At 25.5% G+C, this 21,002-nt stretch overlaps 3 protein-coding genes across 3 annotated transcripts; 1 reads left to right on the top strand and 2 right to left on the bottom strand.

The window, feature by feature from the left end:
• The first annotated feature begins 245 nt into the window (after positions 1-245).
• GluProRS (Glutamyl-prolyl-tRNA synthetase) lies at positions 246-6,287 on the top strand. The gene is made up of 13 exons (XM_017904591.1): positions 246-348; positions 631-813; positions 898-1,310; positions 1,385-1,736; positions 1,841-2,012; positions 2,169-2,570; positions 2,644-3,097; positions 3,175-3,414; positions 3,489-4,805; positions 4,903-5,304; positions 5,370-5,761; positions 5,907-6,050; positions 6,125-6,287. Exons 1-13 carry the CDS (start codon positions 306-308, stop codon positions 6,285-6,287), a joined length of 4,677 nt encoding a protein of 1,558 aa, XP_017760080.1. The 5' UTR covers positions 246-305.
• An 842-nt stretch (positions 6,288-7,129) lies between these two features.
• On the bottom strand, positions 7,130-12,887 carry LOC108550400 (putative uncharacterized protein DDB_G0282133). The gene is given in 17 exon segments (XM_017904144.1): positions 7,130-7,226; positions 7,228-7,439; positions 7,527-8,120; positions 8,218-8,374; positions 8,532-8,695; positions 9,020-9,904; positions 9,998-10,238; positions 10,335-10,514; positions 10,599-10,647; positions 10,727-10,842; positions 10,931-11,047; positions 11,134-11,237; positions 11,324-11,507; positions 11,601-11,725; positions 11,796-11,897; positions 11,992-12,128; positions 12,840-12,887. Coding segments are annotated over 16 exon segments (3,456 nt in total). The 5' UTR covers positions 12,121-12,128; positions 12,840-12,887.
• A 269-nt stretch (positions 12,888-13,156) lies between these two features.
• DNApol-zeta (DNA polymerase zeta catalytic subunit) lies at positions 13,157-20,667 on the bottom strand. Its single transcript, XM_017904155.1, has 17 exons — positions 20,529-20,667; positions 20,267-20,453; positions 20,101-20,194; positions 19,545-20,024; positions 19,212-19,440; positions 17,809-19,110; positions 17,670-17,742; positions 16,382-17,597; positions 16,142-16,292; positions 15,514-16,062; positions 15,122-15,434; positions 14,719-15,037; positions 14,395-14,643; positions 14,225-14,338; positions 13,741-14,159; positions 13,431-13,659; positions 13,157-13,345 (listed from the first exon to the last, which is right to left on the bottom strand). The coding sequence occupies exons 1-17, from the start codon at positions 20,665-20,667 to the stop codon at positions 13,157-13,159; spliced, it is 6,252 nt and encodes a 2,083-aa protein (XP_017759644.1).
• Positions 20,668-21,002: the final 335 nt, after the last annotated feature.

Genomic DNA, 21,002 nt, shown 5'->3' on the forward strand with positions numbered 1-21,002 from the left:
TAAAATTACAAATTTTTAATTGCATATTTTAATACATTTACATTGATAAATCATTTATATACATATAAATATATTATAATTTTTAAATAAAATTCAAATTTGAATTGCGTCATAAAAGACTGATTTATCGTATTATGTTTATATTTGATTCGAATTATTTCTTTAGCATATTTTTACTCTATGATTATAATATACATATATATATATAAGAGAAAGCGTGCGAAGTAGCCATACGTGAGGATCATTGAACACGTGGAAAGATTCTAACCCATTGAATACATCAAACTAAACTTGAACGTATAAAAATGACTTATAAGCTTTTGGTTGATTCCAAAAATCCACCAACGGGTATATTGAACCATAATACAATTTTAATAAGTCTAATAACTTAACTACATCAAATATAATTTATAAAATAGATGTTGAAAATATTTACTAAATGAAATTTTAGTATTCTATCTCTAAACAGTATTAGTAAAAAATTGTATTTTATTTAATAGTTTAATATTGTTATATATAAAATAACACATACATTACACGCACAGCAATGTTTGATAAATCAATACTATTATATACCTTATTCAAATTTTTAAATTGTCAAACTAGTAACTAATATTTTAATTTATATAGATGCCTTAATTGTAGTAGAGGTAATCAATTGTCAAAATAAAGAAAAGATTGAAGTAGTTTGGTGCAATGATTGGAAAGGTGATGGACATATACAATTAACAGATAGTCAAAATAAAATATTAGGAGAAAGAAGCAGTGATGTTAGTCGCTACTTTGCTAGAACTACATATACAGATCTTTATGGTACGTACATGCATATATATTTTATTTTTCTTATGATATATGTACACATATATTTCAATCATTTGTTTGTGTTAATTAATTTAGGTGGTATTAGTCCTCGTGTAAAGACTGAAGTTGATCATTGGTTATCATTTGCAATTGGACCTCTAGGGTCTTATCCACTTAAAGAAGATGCACTCTGTTATTTAGATAATGTACTGATGACAAATACTTGGTTGGTTGCCAAAAAATTAACATTAGCTGATATCTACATATTTTGTATTCTTTTAAATAAGAAATTTTTAGCGAAGTTTGAAAAGCAATATATTAATATCAGTAGATGGTATAAACAAATACTTTCACTACCTGCTGTTACAGAGGTATTGCTTTCAATAAAAAAAAATGTTAAATTATCTTCTCCTAATAATATACAATGTGAGAAAGTTATTAATAAACAAATAGGACAAAGAAAGCAAGAAGGTAAATTTATTGATTTGCCAGGAGCAGAAATAGGTAAAGTAAGTAATTTATATTTATGATAATACATATTTTGTAAAGTACATCTTTATAAGATCATTTATTACTATAATAGGTCATAGTACGTTTTCCACCAGAGGCAAGTGGCTATTTACATATTGGCCATGCTAAGGCTGCTTTATTAAATCAATATTATGCAGAAATATTTCAAGGACAACTCATTATGAGATTTGATGATACAAATCCTGCAAAAGAAAATGTAGAATTTGAGAAAGCTATTCTAGAAGATTTAAAATTATTGCAAATCAAACCAGATCGATTTACACATTCGTCTGATTATTTTGATTTAATGTTAGAATATTGTACTAAACTAATAAAAGAAGGTAAAGCATATGTAGATGATACACCAGTTGATGTAATGAAAGAACAACGTGATCAGAAATTGATGTCATCAAATAGGAATAATAGTAAGTATAAAAAATTAAAAATTTAACTAAATATAGCATATTATTGAAATTATTTAAATAAAAAAAAAAGTTAACAAACATATTATTTTTATTTACTTTGTTAGCTATTGAAAAGAATCTAGAATTATGGAACGAAATGCAACAGGCTACCGTTAGAGGTCAAGAATGTTGTGTTAGAGCAAAAATTGATTATCAGTCAACAAATGGATGTTTACGGGATCCAACAATTTATAGATGTAAACCAGAATCACATCCTCGAACTGGAACAAAGTATAAGTGTGTATTAGATATTAAATAGTAATGTGCGGGCATCTGAAAATACAGGGTCCTTGTCCGACTCATATTTTCAGATGCCTGACACCCTTAATATTAAAACATTTAAAAAAATTAATAAATTCTTTTTGTTATACTCTATTTCCATTTTTTTATTAGAGTCTATCCAACATATGATTTTGCTTGTCCTATCGTTGATGCCATCGAAAACGTTACACATACTTTACGTACAACGGAATATCATGATAGAGATGTTCAATTTTATTGGATAATTGATGCCCTAGGACTAAGACGTCCTTATATATGGGAATATTCGCGTTTAAATATGACACATACAGTTTTATCAAAAAGAAAATTAACTTGGTTTGTTGACCAAGGCTTAGTTGATGGTTGGGATGATCCACGTTTTCCAACAGTAAGAGGTATTTTGAGAAGAGGAATGACAGTTGAAGGATTAAAACAATTTATAATTGCTCAAGGTAGTTCAAAGGCTGTAGTCTTTATGGAGTGGGATAAAATATGGGCATTTAACAAAAAAGTTATTGATCCAATTGCAACTAGGTATATTAATAATATAAGTACATTTTTTATAAAGAAGAATCATAAAAATGATTCATATAATACTATTTTTTAGATATACTGCTTTGGAGTATGATAAAATTGTACCAGTACATATAGATGGTGCAAAAGAAGATTGGTTACTTGTTCAAAATCATCCAAAAGATTTATCAAAAGGAACTAAACAAATGTTAATAGGGCCACAGGTGTACATTGAAAGAGATGATGCAAATGTCTTAACTGAAGGTCAAAATGCTACATTTATTAATTGGGGTAATATACTAATTAAAAAAATTGAAAAAAAGAATGGTGTTATTACACAGATAATAGCACAATTAAATTTAGAAAATAAAGATTATAAAAATACATTAAAAATTACATGGTTATCAGTACCTTCTAATAAAAATGATGATGATATTAATAAAACTAATCTAATTCCATGTTATGCTGTTTATTTTGACCATATTATAAGTAAACCAGTATTGGGAAAGGATGCTGATTACAAAGATTTTGTTGCAAAACATACAAGAGTAAGTTTTATTATTTTTATAGTTATAAATATAATTGTCAATTTTAAGATCAAAACAAAAATTACACTATATTTCAGACTGAGGTACAAATGCTTGGAGAAGTAGGACTGAAACGTGTGAAAAAAGGAGAAATAATTCAATTACAAAGAAAAGGATTTTTTCGATGCGATATACCTTATGCTCCAGTTAGTTCATTTTCATCTAGAGAACAACCTGTAATCTTGTTTCATATTCCGGATGGGCATATTACAAACACAACAAAATCAATATCTAGTAGTACTACATCAACTTCTGATAAAAAAATTATTCATGAAAATGTATTTACCATTTTATTTTCATAATCATAAATTAATAATATGTATATTTTAAATCAATTTTTTTTTTGTTTTAGAATATAAGACTTACTCATAATACAGCAAACTTAATCAGTAACAAAATTATTGTGCAATTACAAAAAATATTACATAAAGTTACTACAGAAAGAGCAGATAAAGCTATGATTGATGCAGAAGTTAGAACTTATCTAGCTTTAAAAGCTAAATATAAAACATGTACTGGAATAGAGTGGACATTAGATACTATGTTGAGGAAATCACAGCAAATGATGTCTAATGAAAATAACTTAACCGAAAGTAAATTAACCGAAAATGAATTATCTGCAAATATTAGACAACAAGAAAACAAAATTAAAGAACTACAATTAAAATTGAATCAAGAAATGGAACGATTTTCAAATTTAAAAACTGAATATAAAAATAAAACTGGTATTGATTGGACTGAAGTAAAAGATCAAAATACTGTACTAATAGATTCATATGCTGTGAAATTATCAAATGAAATTCAAACACAAGGAGATAAAATAAGACAGTTAAAAAGCTCGAAAGGTGACAAAAGTGTTATTGATCAAGAAGTAAAGAAACTTTTGGCTTTAAAGTCAGATTATAAATTTACTACTGGTCAAGATTGGAAAGCATCTATTAATCTATCAACTAATTTAACAAATAAAAATGAAACTTCCGTTGATCAAATTTTAAACAGTATAAAAAAACAAGGAGATAAAGTGAGACAATTAAAGGAAGCTAAAGCGAATAAAAATGTTATTGATCAAGAAGTAAAAATTCTGTTAGATTTAAAGAATAATTATAAAATATTAACTGGTCAAGAATGGAAACTAGTGGAGTCTCTAAAGAAAAAGAAAGAAGATACTTCTAAATACGAAAAACTAAGAAATGCATCAAATAAAGAAATAAATAAAAATGAATGTATGAAAGATATAGATGCAGGTAAAACGAGATTAGGATTGGAAGTAAAGAAAGAAGAAAATTTCTTTGAATGGTATTCTCAAATTATTACTAAGAGTGGTATGATTGAATATTATGATGTGTCCGGTTGTTATATTTTTCGTCCGTGGAGTTTTGCCGTTTGGAAAATAATAAAAGAGTACATTGATAAAGAAATAACACAAATGGGAGTACAAGAATGTTACTTTCCTATTTTTGTGACACGAACAGTGTTGGAGAAAGAAAAAACACACATAGCAGATTTTGCCCCTGAAGTTGCGTGGGTAACAAAATGTGGAAAATCAGATTTAGCAGAACCGATCGCTATACGACCAACGTCAGAAACTGTAATGTATCCTGCTTATGCCAAATGGTTAAAATCAGATACTGAACTTCCTTTAAAACTTAATCAATGGAACAATGTAGTAGTAAGTATAAACTGTAGTTTATTAATTATTATATAAAAAATCATTTTCTAATTGTATTTAAAATATTACTATAACGAAAAAATTGTTTTCATTTCAGAGATGGGAATTTAAAGATCCCAAACCTTTCTTGCGTACAAGAGAGTTTTTATGGCAAGAAGGTCACACTGCTTTTGCTACTAAAGCTGAGGCTGATGAGGAAGTCATGATAATTTTAGATATGTATGCAAGAGTATATGAAGATTTATTAGCAGTACCTGTTGTCAAAGGTCGTAAAACTGAGAAGGAGAAATTTGCTGGTGGCGATTACACTACTACAGTTGAAGTTTTCATCCCCACAAGTGGTCGCGCAATACAAGGAGCGACAAGTCATCATCTAGGACAAAATTTTTCTAAAATGTTTAATATTCAAGTAGAAGGTGCTGTAGGACGAGATGAAAAGACATTTGTCTATCAGAACTCATGGGGCCTAACAACTCGAGCAATTGGAGTTATGATAATGGTGTGTATTTTTTGTTTTATTAAAAAAATACTTTTTAATTACTTAGTTTTATATTTTATTTGTAGGTTCATGGAGATGATAAAGGTTTAGTATTACCACCAAATGTAGCTGGTATTCAAGCTATTATAGTACCTTGTGGTATCACAGCAAATACAACACCTAAACAAAGAGAAATACTATTTTCTGAATGTAACAAATTATTAGAAGAATTATCAAAGGATAAAACACTTAGAATTAAAGCAGATTATCGTAATAACCGAACACCAGGTTGGAAATTTAATCACTGGGAATTAAGAGGTGTGCCTGTAAGAATTGAATTAGGTCTTAAAGACTTGGAAAAAAATCAGGTTACTTTCGTACGCAGAGATATTTCTGAAAGAATATTTACAAATAGACTTGAAGTGGTTAGTGTTTTACATACATTATTAATTGATATACAAGCAAATATGCTCTCCAAGTAAGTGTTATTAGAAAATAAATTCATTATATAATATCATAAGTACTACTGTTATAAATAACTATTATTATGATTATGTTATTGTATATTATATTATTATACGAATATTGTTATTATATTATAAATAGCTATCTGTTTTTAATAGAGCAAGAAACAATTTGAATGAGCATATTAAACGTGCAGACAATTGGAATGAATTTTGTTCTTATCTTGATAAAAAAAATATATTATTGTCACCATTTTGTGGAGAGTCATCTTGTGAAGATAACATTAAAGATGATAGTGCAAGGTAAATATTACAAAAACTTTTTTAATGATTGATGTTCGATTATTTGACTACATACATTCTATTTTTTCTCACAGAGAAGATACAGGTGAACTTGGAACATTATCAATGGGTGCAAAAAGTCTTTGTATACCATTTGAACAACCATTATTATCAGTATCCTTTGACAAACAGACATGTATCCACCCTAATTGTCAGAACAAACCAAAGTTTTATACACTTTTTGGTCGTAGTTATTAAACAAGTTAATATTAAGTTACAAATTAATAAATATTTTAATACAATAATAATTTCAGAGTAACATTTATATATATTATACTGTTTGTTTCTAAATTTGATATAATAGACTTTATTTCATGATTAATATAGCTTATAATTGTATTTACAATTTTATATTGTACGCATCAATAAATTGTAGGAAAAATGTTACACCATCTAAAATGAAATTAAATAAAATACAACAAATTTTAAAAGTACTCAAATATTTTTATTTATCTACTTTCTTTTGAATAAACGATTAAAGATAACAAAGGAAATAAAGATATTTAAGTTTTGAAAATATATGGTAAATAAATTAAAATACCTGAATATACAAAATTTAATATTATTTATATTTAATTAAAAATAAAAATAATACTTATTATAAGTACATTATTAAGCTAAAATGTTATATATACAGAATTGAAATTTATTTTATCAGCATATACATATAATACTTCTCATTTACAATTGAAATAAAACAATAAATATTGTACTTCATTAATATGTATAATATTATATTTTTATCATTATATGTATGAGCATATATTGTATTTTTACAAAACTTACAAATTATTCTTATGTTATTGTTAAATTTTTAAATATTACATATAAAAATGATATATATTGATATTAATAAATGTACCATATATAAACACGTTTTTTAGCATTTCTTAAACAAATATTTTTTAAGCTTTAAAATATTATTTTTCTATTTACATATTTATATCGTAATATCTATCGAAAATATATTATTTTAAAAATTTTTTGCTAGTGCACTTTAGATCACGTTCCAAATTAAAGGAAATACTAATATACGTTGTTTAGTGTATCGAATTTTTTTCAGTAATTTCAATATTTTTGATAGTTTTAGTATTATGATTTATCAATTCTGTTATTCAATATTTAAGTATAAATAATGTTCTCAATATGTTTTGATTTATCTATATCCGAATTTTTTATATGTTCTGATAAATTAAATCTTTCTTGTATATTATTTCGTTTTCTTAAAAAATTTGTTTGTTCAATGCACCATTCATTACTTTCCTTTTTATATTTTGAAAACAAATCTGGATTATTATCAACAAAACTTTTTATTTTCTTTAAGTCAATACTTACTTTAAAATCTGTTTCATTTATATTTTCGGGTTTGTTATTAATACGATTTTCAGGAAATAATACACGTCGAACTAATTCTGTTGAATTATAAGAATCATTTTCTAAACCTTTTTCTATGCAATGTATTTCACGTGTACTGTTTGTATCAAAATTTAAATTTTGTATATTTGGTTTTATATTACTAACGCTTTTATTATAATAATCGTTATGACTTGTGGTGGCATCGAAACTAGTTTCAATATTGTCAACCAAATTGATATTTTCATGACTTCGTCCTCCATCATTGTTTTCAATTGTTTTAGATACAGATACCGTCAAATTTCTATTCTCATTTTGATTATTGTTACTTATAGAAACATTTATATTATTTGTAATTAATGTCGTGTTCATTAATAAATTATCTGATATATTTTTGCAAGGAATTGTTGTTACTGGATCTAGATTCTCCTTTGTATCATCATGATAATTTTTAGATTGTTCATTAACAAAGATGCATGTGCTTTTATCTTTATTACAATCAGATGAAATATTTTGTAAAATGTTTCCAGATCTAAAATTTGGAAAAGTTTCATTTTGTGGTTTAAAAATATTTTGCTGTACAGTTTTTTTCATTGACGCATTAAATGTAGTATTCTTCTCTATAGAAGTTACACATTCCATATTAATATTTACAGAAAATTTATCATATAAGATCATCTGTGTGAAAAGAATTGTAACCATGTAGGCATTTTATACAGTACTTAAACATATAATAATATTAATAATATATTATTATTATTTGAAAAATATTTACCTGTAGATTATTTATATTATGTACACGAAATTTAAGATCACGTAAGCATACATATTCTGGTATCAATCGAGAGTAATTACAATCTGTGGTTTTACTTTTTTCTTGCCAGCATATATTGTTGAATTTGTTATTTGATGTCCTATATTTTGACATGGCCCTATAATTTACAAAACATTATATCTCCTTAATATAAAAATACAATGACATTACTTACCAAATATTTTATCCATATGGAGTATAAACAATAACATTTAATTCTGATAAATTTTTATTATACAAAAATATAAGAATTGAGGATAATTTATAATACTTACATTTCAACATCATTTTGACATTTCCATTGCTCTGATATTTGTAATTTTTTTGATTTTGAATGGTTTGTTCTGATAGATTTTTCAACATAATTGCTTTTTGTCTCATTTGTGGTACTTCTATTCCTTGAGTCAACAATAGGAATGGTGCCTGTATCCCCATCACACTGTTAGAATTGCAAATGATATATTGAAGAAAAGGTACAGGGAAATTTTTGTCAATACACACAATCCCCATACCCTACTTCTCCTTAAAATTAATCCTTAAATTGAAACATGTAACACTAACATTATAAATAATTATTTTTTAGTAACTATTATTTCTTTAATGATAGAGTATTTAAAAATGCATTGTAAACAAAAGAACAATTTAAGAATTATTAATCTCACTTTTTTTTCAATATTTGATTATATTCAATATTAATATGAATTATGCTGTACAGGGTATAGAGATTATAAAAAATATACAATTTAACTATATTTTTACTTACATTTTTTATCTTATTATCAATTTTTAAATTTTCAAATATTTTGTTTGTGCCATTTGTGATATTCATATTTGAGCAAGTTTGTTCTTCATTTGTTAAAATTGTAAGTGTTTCAGTTTTATTATTTACTACATTATTTGATACATTCATTTGTAATGAACATTTTGTACTAGGTATATACTGTATGTTTTTATCAATATTGCAATTTTGTTTAACTTGAATATGCAATTCTTTATTCTGTAAATTAAATTCATTTACAGAAGTATTGTCCTCATTGTTATTACTAATTTGTAAATTATTTTTATTAGATGATTTTGATGTTTCTTCCGATACACTATTATTCTTTTTCATTTTTTTAGATTCATTTATGAATGAAATAACCGGGTCCAACGTAGTCTTATCGTGTTTTCTTTTTAAATTTGATTCTAAAATATCATGTTCATAACATAAAGGTTGCGGTATTGCGTTACTATTTATTAATTCCTTGTTGCTTTGTAACATTTGTTTGTTAATTTTTTGCTCTTTTTCAACAGGTAATACATTCTCAAATTCTTTTGGTGCCAATGAAACTACATTTGTAATTTTAATATTTGAAACAAAATCATTACAAGAGTATTCAGTTTTTTGGTTCAATTTTATTATATCATCCGAAACATTGGACTTTATTTCATTTTGTAAACTGTATTTCTTTAAGTTATCAAATTCAGTTACATTTAAATTATTTATCAAACAATGATTACTATCATTCTGACTTAAATAATTTTCTTGTAACAATTTTCCTATTTCTGACGGGCTAGAATTATGTATAATACTGCTTTTATGTTGAGATAAATTATCTTTTTTGTTTTTATTATCTTCAGTATCATTTAATGGAGTACAATTAGTTACCTGTAAAATATATATAGTTTATAAATTTATAAAAAAATTTTTTTAATATTCTTAAAATTCATTTAATTCGAATTTATAGATTTTAATATTTGCCTCTATAGTATTATCATCTCTATCAAGCATAATAATGTTATTCGCTTCTTTATCCAATCGTGATTTGAAATGTCGAATTGAAGAATTGAAACTATTTGCATCATTATATAATATTGGATCTGTTACCGAACTTGATATATTCATAAAAACTTCTTTGTTACTTGCAGACAAGTTATGCTGCTCCATATTTGCTGAATTTAATGTCATATTTACACTTTCACTAGTTTGTTGCTTGTTGTTGCTATATCATTTTTAATATTAAAACACTTTTATTAGAATAAATAAATCAGATATGATATACTTATATTTTAATATTTTATAGTTTTTAAATACTGACTTTTGCATTTCTCTAGTTTCTTGAAGTTGTTTTAATTTCAAAGTTCGAGGACCAGAATGTTCTTTACTCATTGACATCTGAGGTGTAGAGCTTATAAATGGTAAGTTTGATGTGAATGGTATAGGTGAATCTTTACCAACAGAAATATCACTATCAGAATCTTCAGAATCAGAAACATTCCTAAAGCAAGTTATTACATTTATAATAATTTTATATTAATTTTAACTTTATAAAATTGTACTAAATTTAACAAAAAATACATACTGTAAATTATCTCTTATTGTACTTGAACTAGCAATTTCTTTAGATTTACCTATATAAAAACATAAATTAAAATTTAATAAAAGGTTCCTTTCTTATAAACTTCAATCAAAAAATTTTTAATTGTTTACCTAGAATAGAAATGCACTCTACACATTCCCAAACAGAATTAGGCCATTTTAACTCTCCACAAGCCACATGAATTCCTTGAGAACCACAAGTTCGACAAAGAGCTAATTTCCATTTTCTATGAAATAATAAAATTACAATAAAAAAAAAAAAATAAAAAATTTTATCACATTTTGTAAATAGAAATAAAATATTGTTTTACTTACGCATGAGAACCTGTATATTTTCTACCTTTGGGACAAAGACATATTGGAGCATCACATTGATCATGTCTATATAAAAGTTCTTGAAATGCATTAGGTACAAGTTCCCAAGAAGCATCTCTAAAAAAAAAAAAGAATATTGAAATAATCAGCTTTTTTTATCTAATATTTTATTACAAAGTACACAAATTGTATTTTTTACTTACTGACTTGGAATAAAAATACCAAATTCCAACATTGCTTTTTGAAATAATTTCTTATCATTACATAAAGGGCATTTAAAAAAATATCCAGCACTCATAGCAAGTTCCTAAAATAAATTTTTTGAAAATTCAGTGTATATTCTTATACAATGAAAAATGTAAGAACTTCCTTATGAATTATTAATTATCTTACTTGAACACATTTTCTATGAAACCATGCATTTTTTTTACAGCACGGAGCCCACATTGTACTAACTATATCACGTGGATCCACTTGATCATAACATATATAACATACTACTTCGTTAGTTTTTGCTAATTTATCTTTTACCGCAGTATCTATTTTCTGCTTTGGTCTGTGACGTTTACAATATGACCTAATAATGTATTACAATGAATAATTTGTTCTTTAAAAAGTTAAAACTGACAAAATTAATATAAATATAATATAATATATAAATATAATATACCTAAATTCACCAAAAAACTGATTTAAGGTTCCAGCCCTTAGCCCACATGGATAATGAAATATTTTTTTACATTTTACATTACAACACCCCAAAGTGGCACCAGTTTTCTTACAATATGAACATACCTTTGAATTAAAACCATAAGGTAATAACTTTCTGAATACTTTCTTCTATTATTTATATATAATTATTTACCAATTTTTTCCCTCTACGAATTTCCTTTTGCATATCTTTTTTTAGAAATCCTAAAATACCTTGATCATCCTTTCCCCTTTGTTGCATATTTGATGATAAAAGCTATAAGATATTATGTTGAACTATTAAACATATATATATATATATGTATATATATGTATGTATATTATATATACATTATTTATTATTTATGTACCAAACAATAATAATGTGTAACAATTTCACCATGTTCATAAAATCTTCCAAATTCCAATTCATTATTCTGTGATAACCCGCAGAAGCAGCAAATCTTAAGTTGAGATGACTTATTGCGCTTTGATGACATGATGTATACTACAATTTAATAAACTGATTTTTAATGCATAATAAATAAACAACTAATATCTAATAATACTTTTACATATAAATAATACAAAAAATGATAAAATTTATACTATCTTTTAATATAAATTTATATAAGTATAAAATTTAACAAAGTAAATTTATGTATGCGTAATAATTATAATAAATATATGTAAAATACAATCAATGGAATATACGTAATTTAGTTAACTAATTTGTACGTATATTCCATTGACTGTATTTAATATATATATATGTATAAAATGAAATATATCTTAAAGTTAAAGGTACCGTATGAACTTCGTTTTCTTACAAATACATATTTGAAAACTACTTCCACCTCAGTTTATACCTATTTTATAATCAAAACGATCGACAGAATGAGAAATTGTAGTGTTAATACATGACAATGTAATTAAAAAATTCCATTTCAAATAACACAATATATATTTTCTTTTGCATAGTATAGATAAAAGTGTACAAAAAAATAACAAATTTTTTTAATTCGATAGGTTATTGTTTAATCACAAAACTACTTATTTTTAAAGTAACACTGCGCGGGAGAAACTCCATATAATTAACATAACACTAAACCAAATTTTCAATAAGAATTCATATTTCGATAGTCATATAAATTTTATATTAATATATCTGTCAAAATTGAAAAGTATAACTTATCGTAATTCAATAAATTAATTGTACGTTTTAATGAAATATGCAGTACAGTACTCTTTCTTCACAAAAAATCACAAACCATCGAATATGAACACATAATATAGTTAGACAAATAATGATATTAACCAATCACTACGCTATCTGGTGACATACTAAGTAAGTTTTTGTTCAAATCATATTTTGTAGATATTTGGATATTATGTATGATTACTTTTATTACTCTTTAAGATATTACAGTAATTAACATACGCGATGAATTAAAAAGAAAATGCTATTTAATTTATGCTCTATCTTATAGATAATTTTATAATAATGTATATTAATATGATGTATATTTCATTTATCTAATAAAATACAAATTGTTTTCCTATATTTCTCCTTTCGATAGAGAAATTATCGTCATTGTTAATAATATCATGTAAATAAGGTATTTGGACAAGATCTCTCCTAGCTTCCATTAAGCGATATAAAACTGGACAATCTAGAGATTCACATTTTGGTTCATCTAAATAACCAGTACAACACTGACACATCTGAAAGAAAAATATATATTTTTATTTTACTAAAACAGTAGAATAATACAGTAGAAAAAATAAAATATGGAAACTTTATATACACCATAGTAAGTTCATGATGAGTACGTTCCAACCATCGTAATTTTTCATGTAAAATAGTAACTGTTTGACTTGGCTTTGCTACACAATTAATACAGATATCTCTTTGCGTTTGATTTCCACAAGCAGCACATACAACAGTACTAAAAAACTGCCGAATAGTCTGTTTCTGATTGTTCATGCACAAAGTAACTACTTTATCAGGTGTTTCACGATGGATCATTTCTCTATACCTAAAAATAAGAAAACATTAATGTTTTGGAACAAAAATTACGAGTATAATATTTAAATATAAAATATAATATTCGTTATACCATGCATTAGTATCAATATTAATTAAATTTAAACATCGATTAAGAGGTGGTATAATAACTTTTGTTATGTAATATATTGAATTTGGAGTTAAGCCTTCATCTGAAATGACTTCAATTGGAGTTCGTACACATTGAATTAATGGCTGATTTGGTGCTCCAGCTACTATAATATATCGGACTCTTTCACCAGTACGGGGGATTTCCCTTGGATCTTTGCGCATCAACCTTCGTGTTAATTCTAAAGCAGGTACACAAGCACTAGTTTTATAACCATGCAAGCCACGAAATTCTTTTGCAAAGGTTAAATCTTGAAGTGATATTTTTTTACGTAAAATTTTATCAAATTGTCTAGTGACATATAGTTTAACTAAGGAGAGATCCTTTGTATCAAATAAGATTTTTAATGTTTTTTCAAGTATCTGAAATTTAAAATTAGTATTTGATATTTTGCTCAGCATTTTAGAAATAATTTGATTTTATTCACCTTAGCTACAGCTGGACAACCATCTCTACGAACAGTTTCAATACCCTTTGCTAAATATTCAGGTTCTTTTTGGTCTGGAGATTCATACATATAACCACAATATCTCTTTTTAGTCTAAACATGATAAAATTTGATGTTATTTTATTCATTAAATATTAATAAAACATTACCTGTAATATTGATGGTTGTAAAACTTTTTCAAATTTAAGTTTTATAGGTGGAGGATTAGCTGCAGTAATGGTATTAGCAATTTCAGCTCCAATTGCAAATGCATCTTTTCTTGTTTTTCCACGTAAAAGAATGAATAATGAATCTGTATCACCATAAACAACTTCAGCTCCCCATTTAGGTGTAGATTCTATTATTTTAATTGCTTGTTCTAATGTTTCCCTTCCTTTACTAACAACACTGTCTCCTATCTTAATTTATGATAACTATAAATATATCTTGTAAAAAAATTAATATAGATATTATATAATATACGTCTACCATACCTCAATACAAGGCATTCTGCCACTAAAATTAGCAGCTGTATAACCATAAGTCACATTTGCAATTAATTTAAGACCTAATTGCTGTGAATGAAGAATACGTTGTAATGTGTGATTTTTATTTCCATGAAGTTTCATAGACTCCTTCACCATAATGCGGGTATTTAAAATTTCTGTAAGCATACGTGGTAATATTCCCATACGTATTTCTGGTTTTACAAATGCTACACCACAAGGTGCAAAATTTATTTTCCCCAATAATTTTTTAACAGTATCCTTTTTTATTTTTAATGTTGTTGCACCAAATTCATATGGCTCATAACTAAGAGTAATCAAAATGACATATTTATACATTGTACTTCTTATTATAAATATATAAATATATAAATATTGATGCTATTCTTACTGGCCAATATGCTCTACACGACCTAAACATGTAGAAAAGCAATAATTATAAGCAATAATAATGCTTGGATATAAACTTTGAAAATCCAAAACAATTAATGGATCAGTATAGAATGCAGATTGTGGTTCCATAATAAGTGGTAAAGATTCTGGAGCGCGCATTCGTGCTCTCTGTTGTATAGAGGGTGAAACTGCAATATAATTCAGAGGTTTTGCCAGTCTTAACATCATTGACTCTACTCGAAACTGAGAACCTCTTGAGAAAACTTCATAAAATTGTATTCCAAAAAGTCGTGCGTGCTCACATGTTCGACCTAAAATATTAATAAATTATGATGTAGAAAATGATGGTACTTTATGCAACAGAGTGAAAAAATAATAAGTAATGCAAACCAATGATATCAAGATGAATTAATATTCTCAATGTACCCACAACTCTTATGATGTAATGAGTAACAATTCTCCATTGTATTGTTACATTTTTACAATTCCACCAAGCTGTTAAAATTTTAAAAGTAGGACATGAAATTCTTTCATGCATGACATTATACATAACATTTTCAAATGTATAACTTAATAATGCTACTTCGTGACGCATTATTCTCCAAACATCAAGAATAATTCGACCTGGTATTTTTACATCATTAAAATTATTTTTATCAGATATCTGCTTTTTGGATGTTGGAACAGTATTTAAAATTCTTGAAATTTGTTGCGTAAAATCGTGTAAACCAATAACAGAAGCTCTATGAAAAATATATCCCCATGAAAGAGATTCTATTTCCCAACCAATTAAAATATCTGGATCACAATGTCTAACTAATATTATAAGGCTATTCAGCAAATCCTCTTCACTCGATACATATGATGTAATACATGTACTAGTTGAATGTATATCTTTTACTTTTGAATTTTGTATAGATGAATTTACAAGTATAGCACCTAAAATAATGTTATATTTATCTTTATCCGTTATTATTTTAAAAAATTATGGTAAAGAAACAATGATTTTAATCCATACCATGTTCTATTTGTTCAATTTTTTGAGACAGTGGAACATCATTATAAATAGCATAAAATATTCCTTCAATTGGATCATGATCTGGATCAGGAAGTAATTTATCACGTGTAATAATATGTATTTCTACTGCTAATATTGTCAAATATTGATGCTGTAATCGTTTAAATAAAAAAATTTAAATAATTGATATGATAATATTACTTTATAAACAAATTGAAATTTTCAGAGTAAAATAGTTACCACAGTTAGACCCTTGGCATTTTGAACATTTTCATTTTCTATACCACCACTATATTCTTTTAGAGAATATTCAATTTGTCCACATGAAATGCCTGGATGTTGTGTATCATTATTTTTGTATAACAGCGGATTTTCCAGTATTTTTCGTAAAGAAAAGTTGAAACTATTACATCTATTTGAATACTCTAAATTATTAGAATACTGTGAATGATTATCAGTAGGTGTCTTTCTAAATATATCATCTTCTTTTGCGTTTTTTAGAATATCAATATTGTCTTTTATTCCTTTCTGTAAACTGTTTTTTTTTAATAAATACTTTTTGGTTTGTAACCAAATTTTAACATTTTTTAATGTTGGTGGCTGAATAATAGAATGAATTATTAAGACATTGAACCCAGCTAAAACTTTTTTTATATTGCAAGATTTTATGCTTGAACCAGAAGGATAAAATTCGTTTATTTTCACCCGACGCCAGAGGTTAATACCTGTAATTCTATCCAAGCTACATTTAAATGGAGTTATATTGTAAATGCTATTACTTAAATTTCCACCTTGCTTGAACTTTATAAAATCAACTTTATTACTGAAGAATGGTATACTATATTTTGATGTTAAAATATTGTATGTTTTCATTGAGTTTATAATTCTTTCTTTACTTGGTGGATTAAATTTAGTTGTAATAATAATTAATTTAGTTTTTATAACACCACTTGTACTTTCTAATGATGTAATATTTGAAGTATTTAATTCAAATTCTAATTTTCTATTAAGATATTGTGTATATGTCATGTTATAAATATTGCCTTCATCTGTATTTCTGTTCATTAGTGATATTTTATTTGAAACATTATCTACATACAAATGTACATTAGTCTTTGATGTACTTGGTAAATCATGTTTATAATTCACTTTCTCATCTTCTTTCATATCTGACTGTATAGAATTTTTATTATCAATAGAGTTCATTATAAAACTAATTGCAGAATCATTGCTTTTGTCAGTATCATTTAATATTTTTTCTCTCAAAGATAATTTGTTAAAACAATATTTATCTGTGTTATCCTTTAAAGGACTAATTTCTTCTATATTGGTATTCACAAAACTTAATCTCTTACGTACATCTTTGTTATTTTTACAGATAACTTGTGTTTTAATATCTGTTCTTAATGCATTATCCTTCTTTTCTAGATCAATTAACTTTTCTTCTGTGTTTGTACTGTTAATATTGAAAATTTTAAGTATTATATTTTTCATAAAACAAAAATATAGTTAGGTTTATTACATTTACCTGTCTTTATGCTTATTATAAATAATTGTATGTGTACTGTTAGTATTTAAAGTTTTGTTTTCTATAAAGAGTGCTGAAAAAGACATGATAAAGTATTTGATATATCTTTAATAATTTATAATAATAGTTTACTACTTACTCTGATTTGCCTCTAAAATAAAATTATTTATTTTCTCGTGAAATGAATTCATTTTCAAATGTTGGTTGCTCCATTTCAAAGTGGTACTACTAACTTTCGAACTACAAGATTCATTATTTTCAGTACTTTTATCCTTTTTTGGAGATATTATTTTTATATTGAGTGGAGAATATTTTTTTGAAACAGGGCATGAATTGTGTACAGTTTTTAGTTTAGTTGGAGTATGATATGGTTCATTTTGTGAATAATTTGGAATAATATTACGTCGTTTGCACAAAGATTGTAAATTTGGATTTTCTGATTCATGCTTTCGTTTATTCAATGAAATATTAATAACATTATTGTCACTTTTTGATTTCATACATGATTTAAGAACACAAATGCATCTCTCTTCCTTATTAACAGTAATATCTTGATCTAAATCAGAATCACTAGAGCTATCAATAATATTACCATCAAGTGCTGGTGTATTTAATTTGTTTAAAATACTATTAATCATATAAAATGATTTATTATATTTCATTTGATTAAAATCGCTTCCAAAATCTGTTGTATGTTTTAAATGTTTATAATTATTTATTGTTAATGTATTTTCAATTTCATCAACGTCATAAACATCTAAATCTTGATGGTCTAATTTATATAAATTCATATTGTTGTAACATGATAGCTGCCTTCTATTAATTTGTACTATTTTGCTATGTTTGCTTTTAAATTGTGGAATTTGTGTTTGGTAAGATGTGAAATATTTAGGTAATATGATATCAGACATAATTGTTTTTAAAAGTACTAACTCATTTTGCAAATGGTTAAAATTTATTTGAATGCTTATAAACTTTATTTCATTCAATGTCCTACTTCTGTTATTAAAGAAATGCAACATATATTTTTTTAATTTTGTATATACTTTTTTCTTCTTCCTCATTTCATTTTTAGTATGCCACTTTGACAATTGCTTTTCACATTTCAAAATCATATCATTGGAACCATCATACTGAGGAAAATCCATTAAAGAAGTACTTTCAGTATTATGTTCAGTTTTGCAATCTGTTTTTTTATAATCTTCATTTTCTTTAGTTTCATTTTCAGTAATAATTGAATTCCATGAACTAAGACTATCTAAATCCAAACTAGTAATGTTCAAATCTTCAATTTCATCATCTTCATTATCCTCCTTGATTTGATCATTCAACATGGAGAACTGAGAGCCTAACATACTATCATTATCTACAATTTTGTTTTCTTCAGTTTCTTCTACTAAGTCAGCTAATATTTCGACTAAATACATATCTTCTGAATCCACTAGAAATATTTATATGAGTTATTATACATGTATAACAAAAGAAAATAACATTTAAAAAATTTGTTTATGATATTTATATTTGTAATATATTGTTACTTACAAATACTATTTTCTATCGTTTTATCTTGATGTAAACTTTCATTTATCACAGATTTCTCAAACTCTAACAAATCATTATTTAGCGATGTTTCATTTTTATTTTGTTTATTTAACTCTGAAGATTTAAAATGATTTGAAACACGTAAAGCACCAAATGAATTATCTTCATTTTCTACTTCTAGGGGGTAATTTGATGTTTTTGATATTAGTGGTGTTACATTTTCATTTATCTAGAGAATAAATTAATTTAAATTATCCTATTTTAATGAAAAAATTTACACAGTAATCTTATATTAATAAACTATATCAGTGTTAATATTATCTAATACTATACCTGTGACGCAGATTTTAATCTTTCTATTAATCTTTTTTCTTGATAAATATCATTCTCTGTTAAATCATAAATTCTATCTTCAATATTAGTATATAACAACTGTGATTCAACACTCTGTAAACATTTTGCTTTTCTTCTGTATTTTTCTTCATTCCAAATGGTTGCAATACCAGGATTTAAATCTATACCATTGTGAATTTCTTGTTTATTAAGTATTTCATATGCTTGTGCATCTACTTCCAATTTGCAGATACTTTGATTAAGAATAGATGCAGGAAGGAAATTTTGTGAATCAAATAAATTTAATAAGCTTTCATTTTGAAAATTTTCTTTTGATTTTGTATGTATGCACTGCCTGAATTTAACATTTTTCAAGTTTATTAGACTCATACCATAAAGATTGTAATCAATCATAAATTGCAAAATAAAAGGTATATGTGCTTCATGTGGTTGTAAGCTCTGATTCAGTATTGTACCATTCTAGAACAGAATGTTCACATTTATTTCTCCATTCTTTGATCAAAGAATAAAAACAATTATAAATACAAATATATACTTGTAATAAATCCGCTGCGCGTTTGATCATAACTGGGTTATAAAAATATATTTTAAAAAACAAATGTTCCTTTTCATGATATCCATAAAGTGGACTGAAACAAATACTTTATTCCATCAAATTTATTAATATGAATTAGTGTGTGTAATATATTTAATTCTCTTACATTCCAGAAACCTGTTGAATTTTGTAAATATGTTGAGTATTAGACACTGCGGATCCCAAAGATACATTTATCGCAGAATCTATTGCTGCTGCCAATTTATACATAAAGCTATCAGTATTGTTATTTACTATACATGGTATATACAGATATGGAAATACTCCATGAATGTGTACACATGTTTTTATTCCTTAACATAATTAAAAGAAAACTAATTATTACTTAGATATTTATCAATAAATTAAATAAATAAATTATGGTATACCAGAAATAGTAGATCCAAATATTCTAATAACTGGAACTTGTTTGATTTCATTTCCTCGGAAGTTTGAAAATGTCACATCCAATTCTGGAATTGGAATTGATTGATAACTATCCAAAGTTACTAAATTAATTGAAAACATATTTGATATCTACAAGTAAAGATATAAATAAAAATATTATATATTTTTATATGTTGTTATCTAAATAATCATAACATATAAGTGAATATAATTTAAATTTACCTGAATGTTTATATAATTAACACTTTTTATTAATTTCCTGTCAAATTATCTACATATAATCACAAGTTATAAAGTGGTAAGGTTACATTTTATTTCAGGTTACATTTATAACTTTTATTTTAATAGCATTAATTTTCAAACTTAATACACATATAATTTCTCATAAAATTAAACTATTTTGAAATATTATTTGATCATTATTTAAAAATGTTAAACATTTAATATTGTTTTAC

Source organism: Eufriesea mexicana, unplaced genomic scaffold (genome assembly GCF_001483705.2).
Source record: "Eufriesea mexicana isolate 0111107269 unplaced genomic scaffold, ASM148370v2 scaffold474474846, whole genome shotgun sequence".
In the NCBI taxonomy this organism is placed as follows: domain Eukaryota; kingdom Metazoa; phylum Arthropoda; class Insecta; order Hymenoptera; family Apidae; genus Eufriesea; species Eufriesea mexicana.

What these genes read in the sequence shown, in the direction of transcription:
- GluProRS (XM_017904591.1), top strand. Translation starts at nt 306, where the DNA reads ATGACTTATAAGCTTTTGGTTGATTCCAAAAATCCACCAACGG. An exon ending in GTCATCAAATAGGAATAATA is followed by an intron (nt 1,737 to 1,840) that starts GTAAGTATAAAA and finishes TTACTTTGTTAG; the next exon opens with CTATTGAAAAGAATCTAGAA. An exon ending in CAAGCAAATATGCTCTCCAA is followed by an intron (nt 5,762 to 5,906) that starts GTAAGTGTTATT and finishes TGTTTTTAATAG; the next exon opens with AGCAAGAAACAATTTGAATG.
- DNApol-zeta (XM_017904155.1), bottom strand. Translation starts at nt 20,667, where the DNA reads ATGTTTTCAATTAATTTAGTAACTTTGGATAGTTATCAATCAATTCCA. An exon ending in CGTGTAGAGCATATTGGCCA is followed by an intron (nt 15,038 to 15,121) that starts GTAAGAATAGCA and finishes GATTACTCTTAG; the next exon opens with TTATGAGCCATATGAATTTG. An exon ending in GTTGTCCAGCTGTAGCTAAG is followed by an intron (nt 14,160 to 14,224) that starts GTGAATAAAATC and finishes TTTAAATTTCAG; the next exon opens with ATACTTGAAAAAACATTAAA.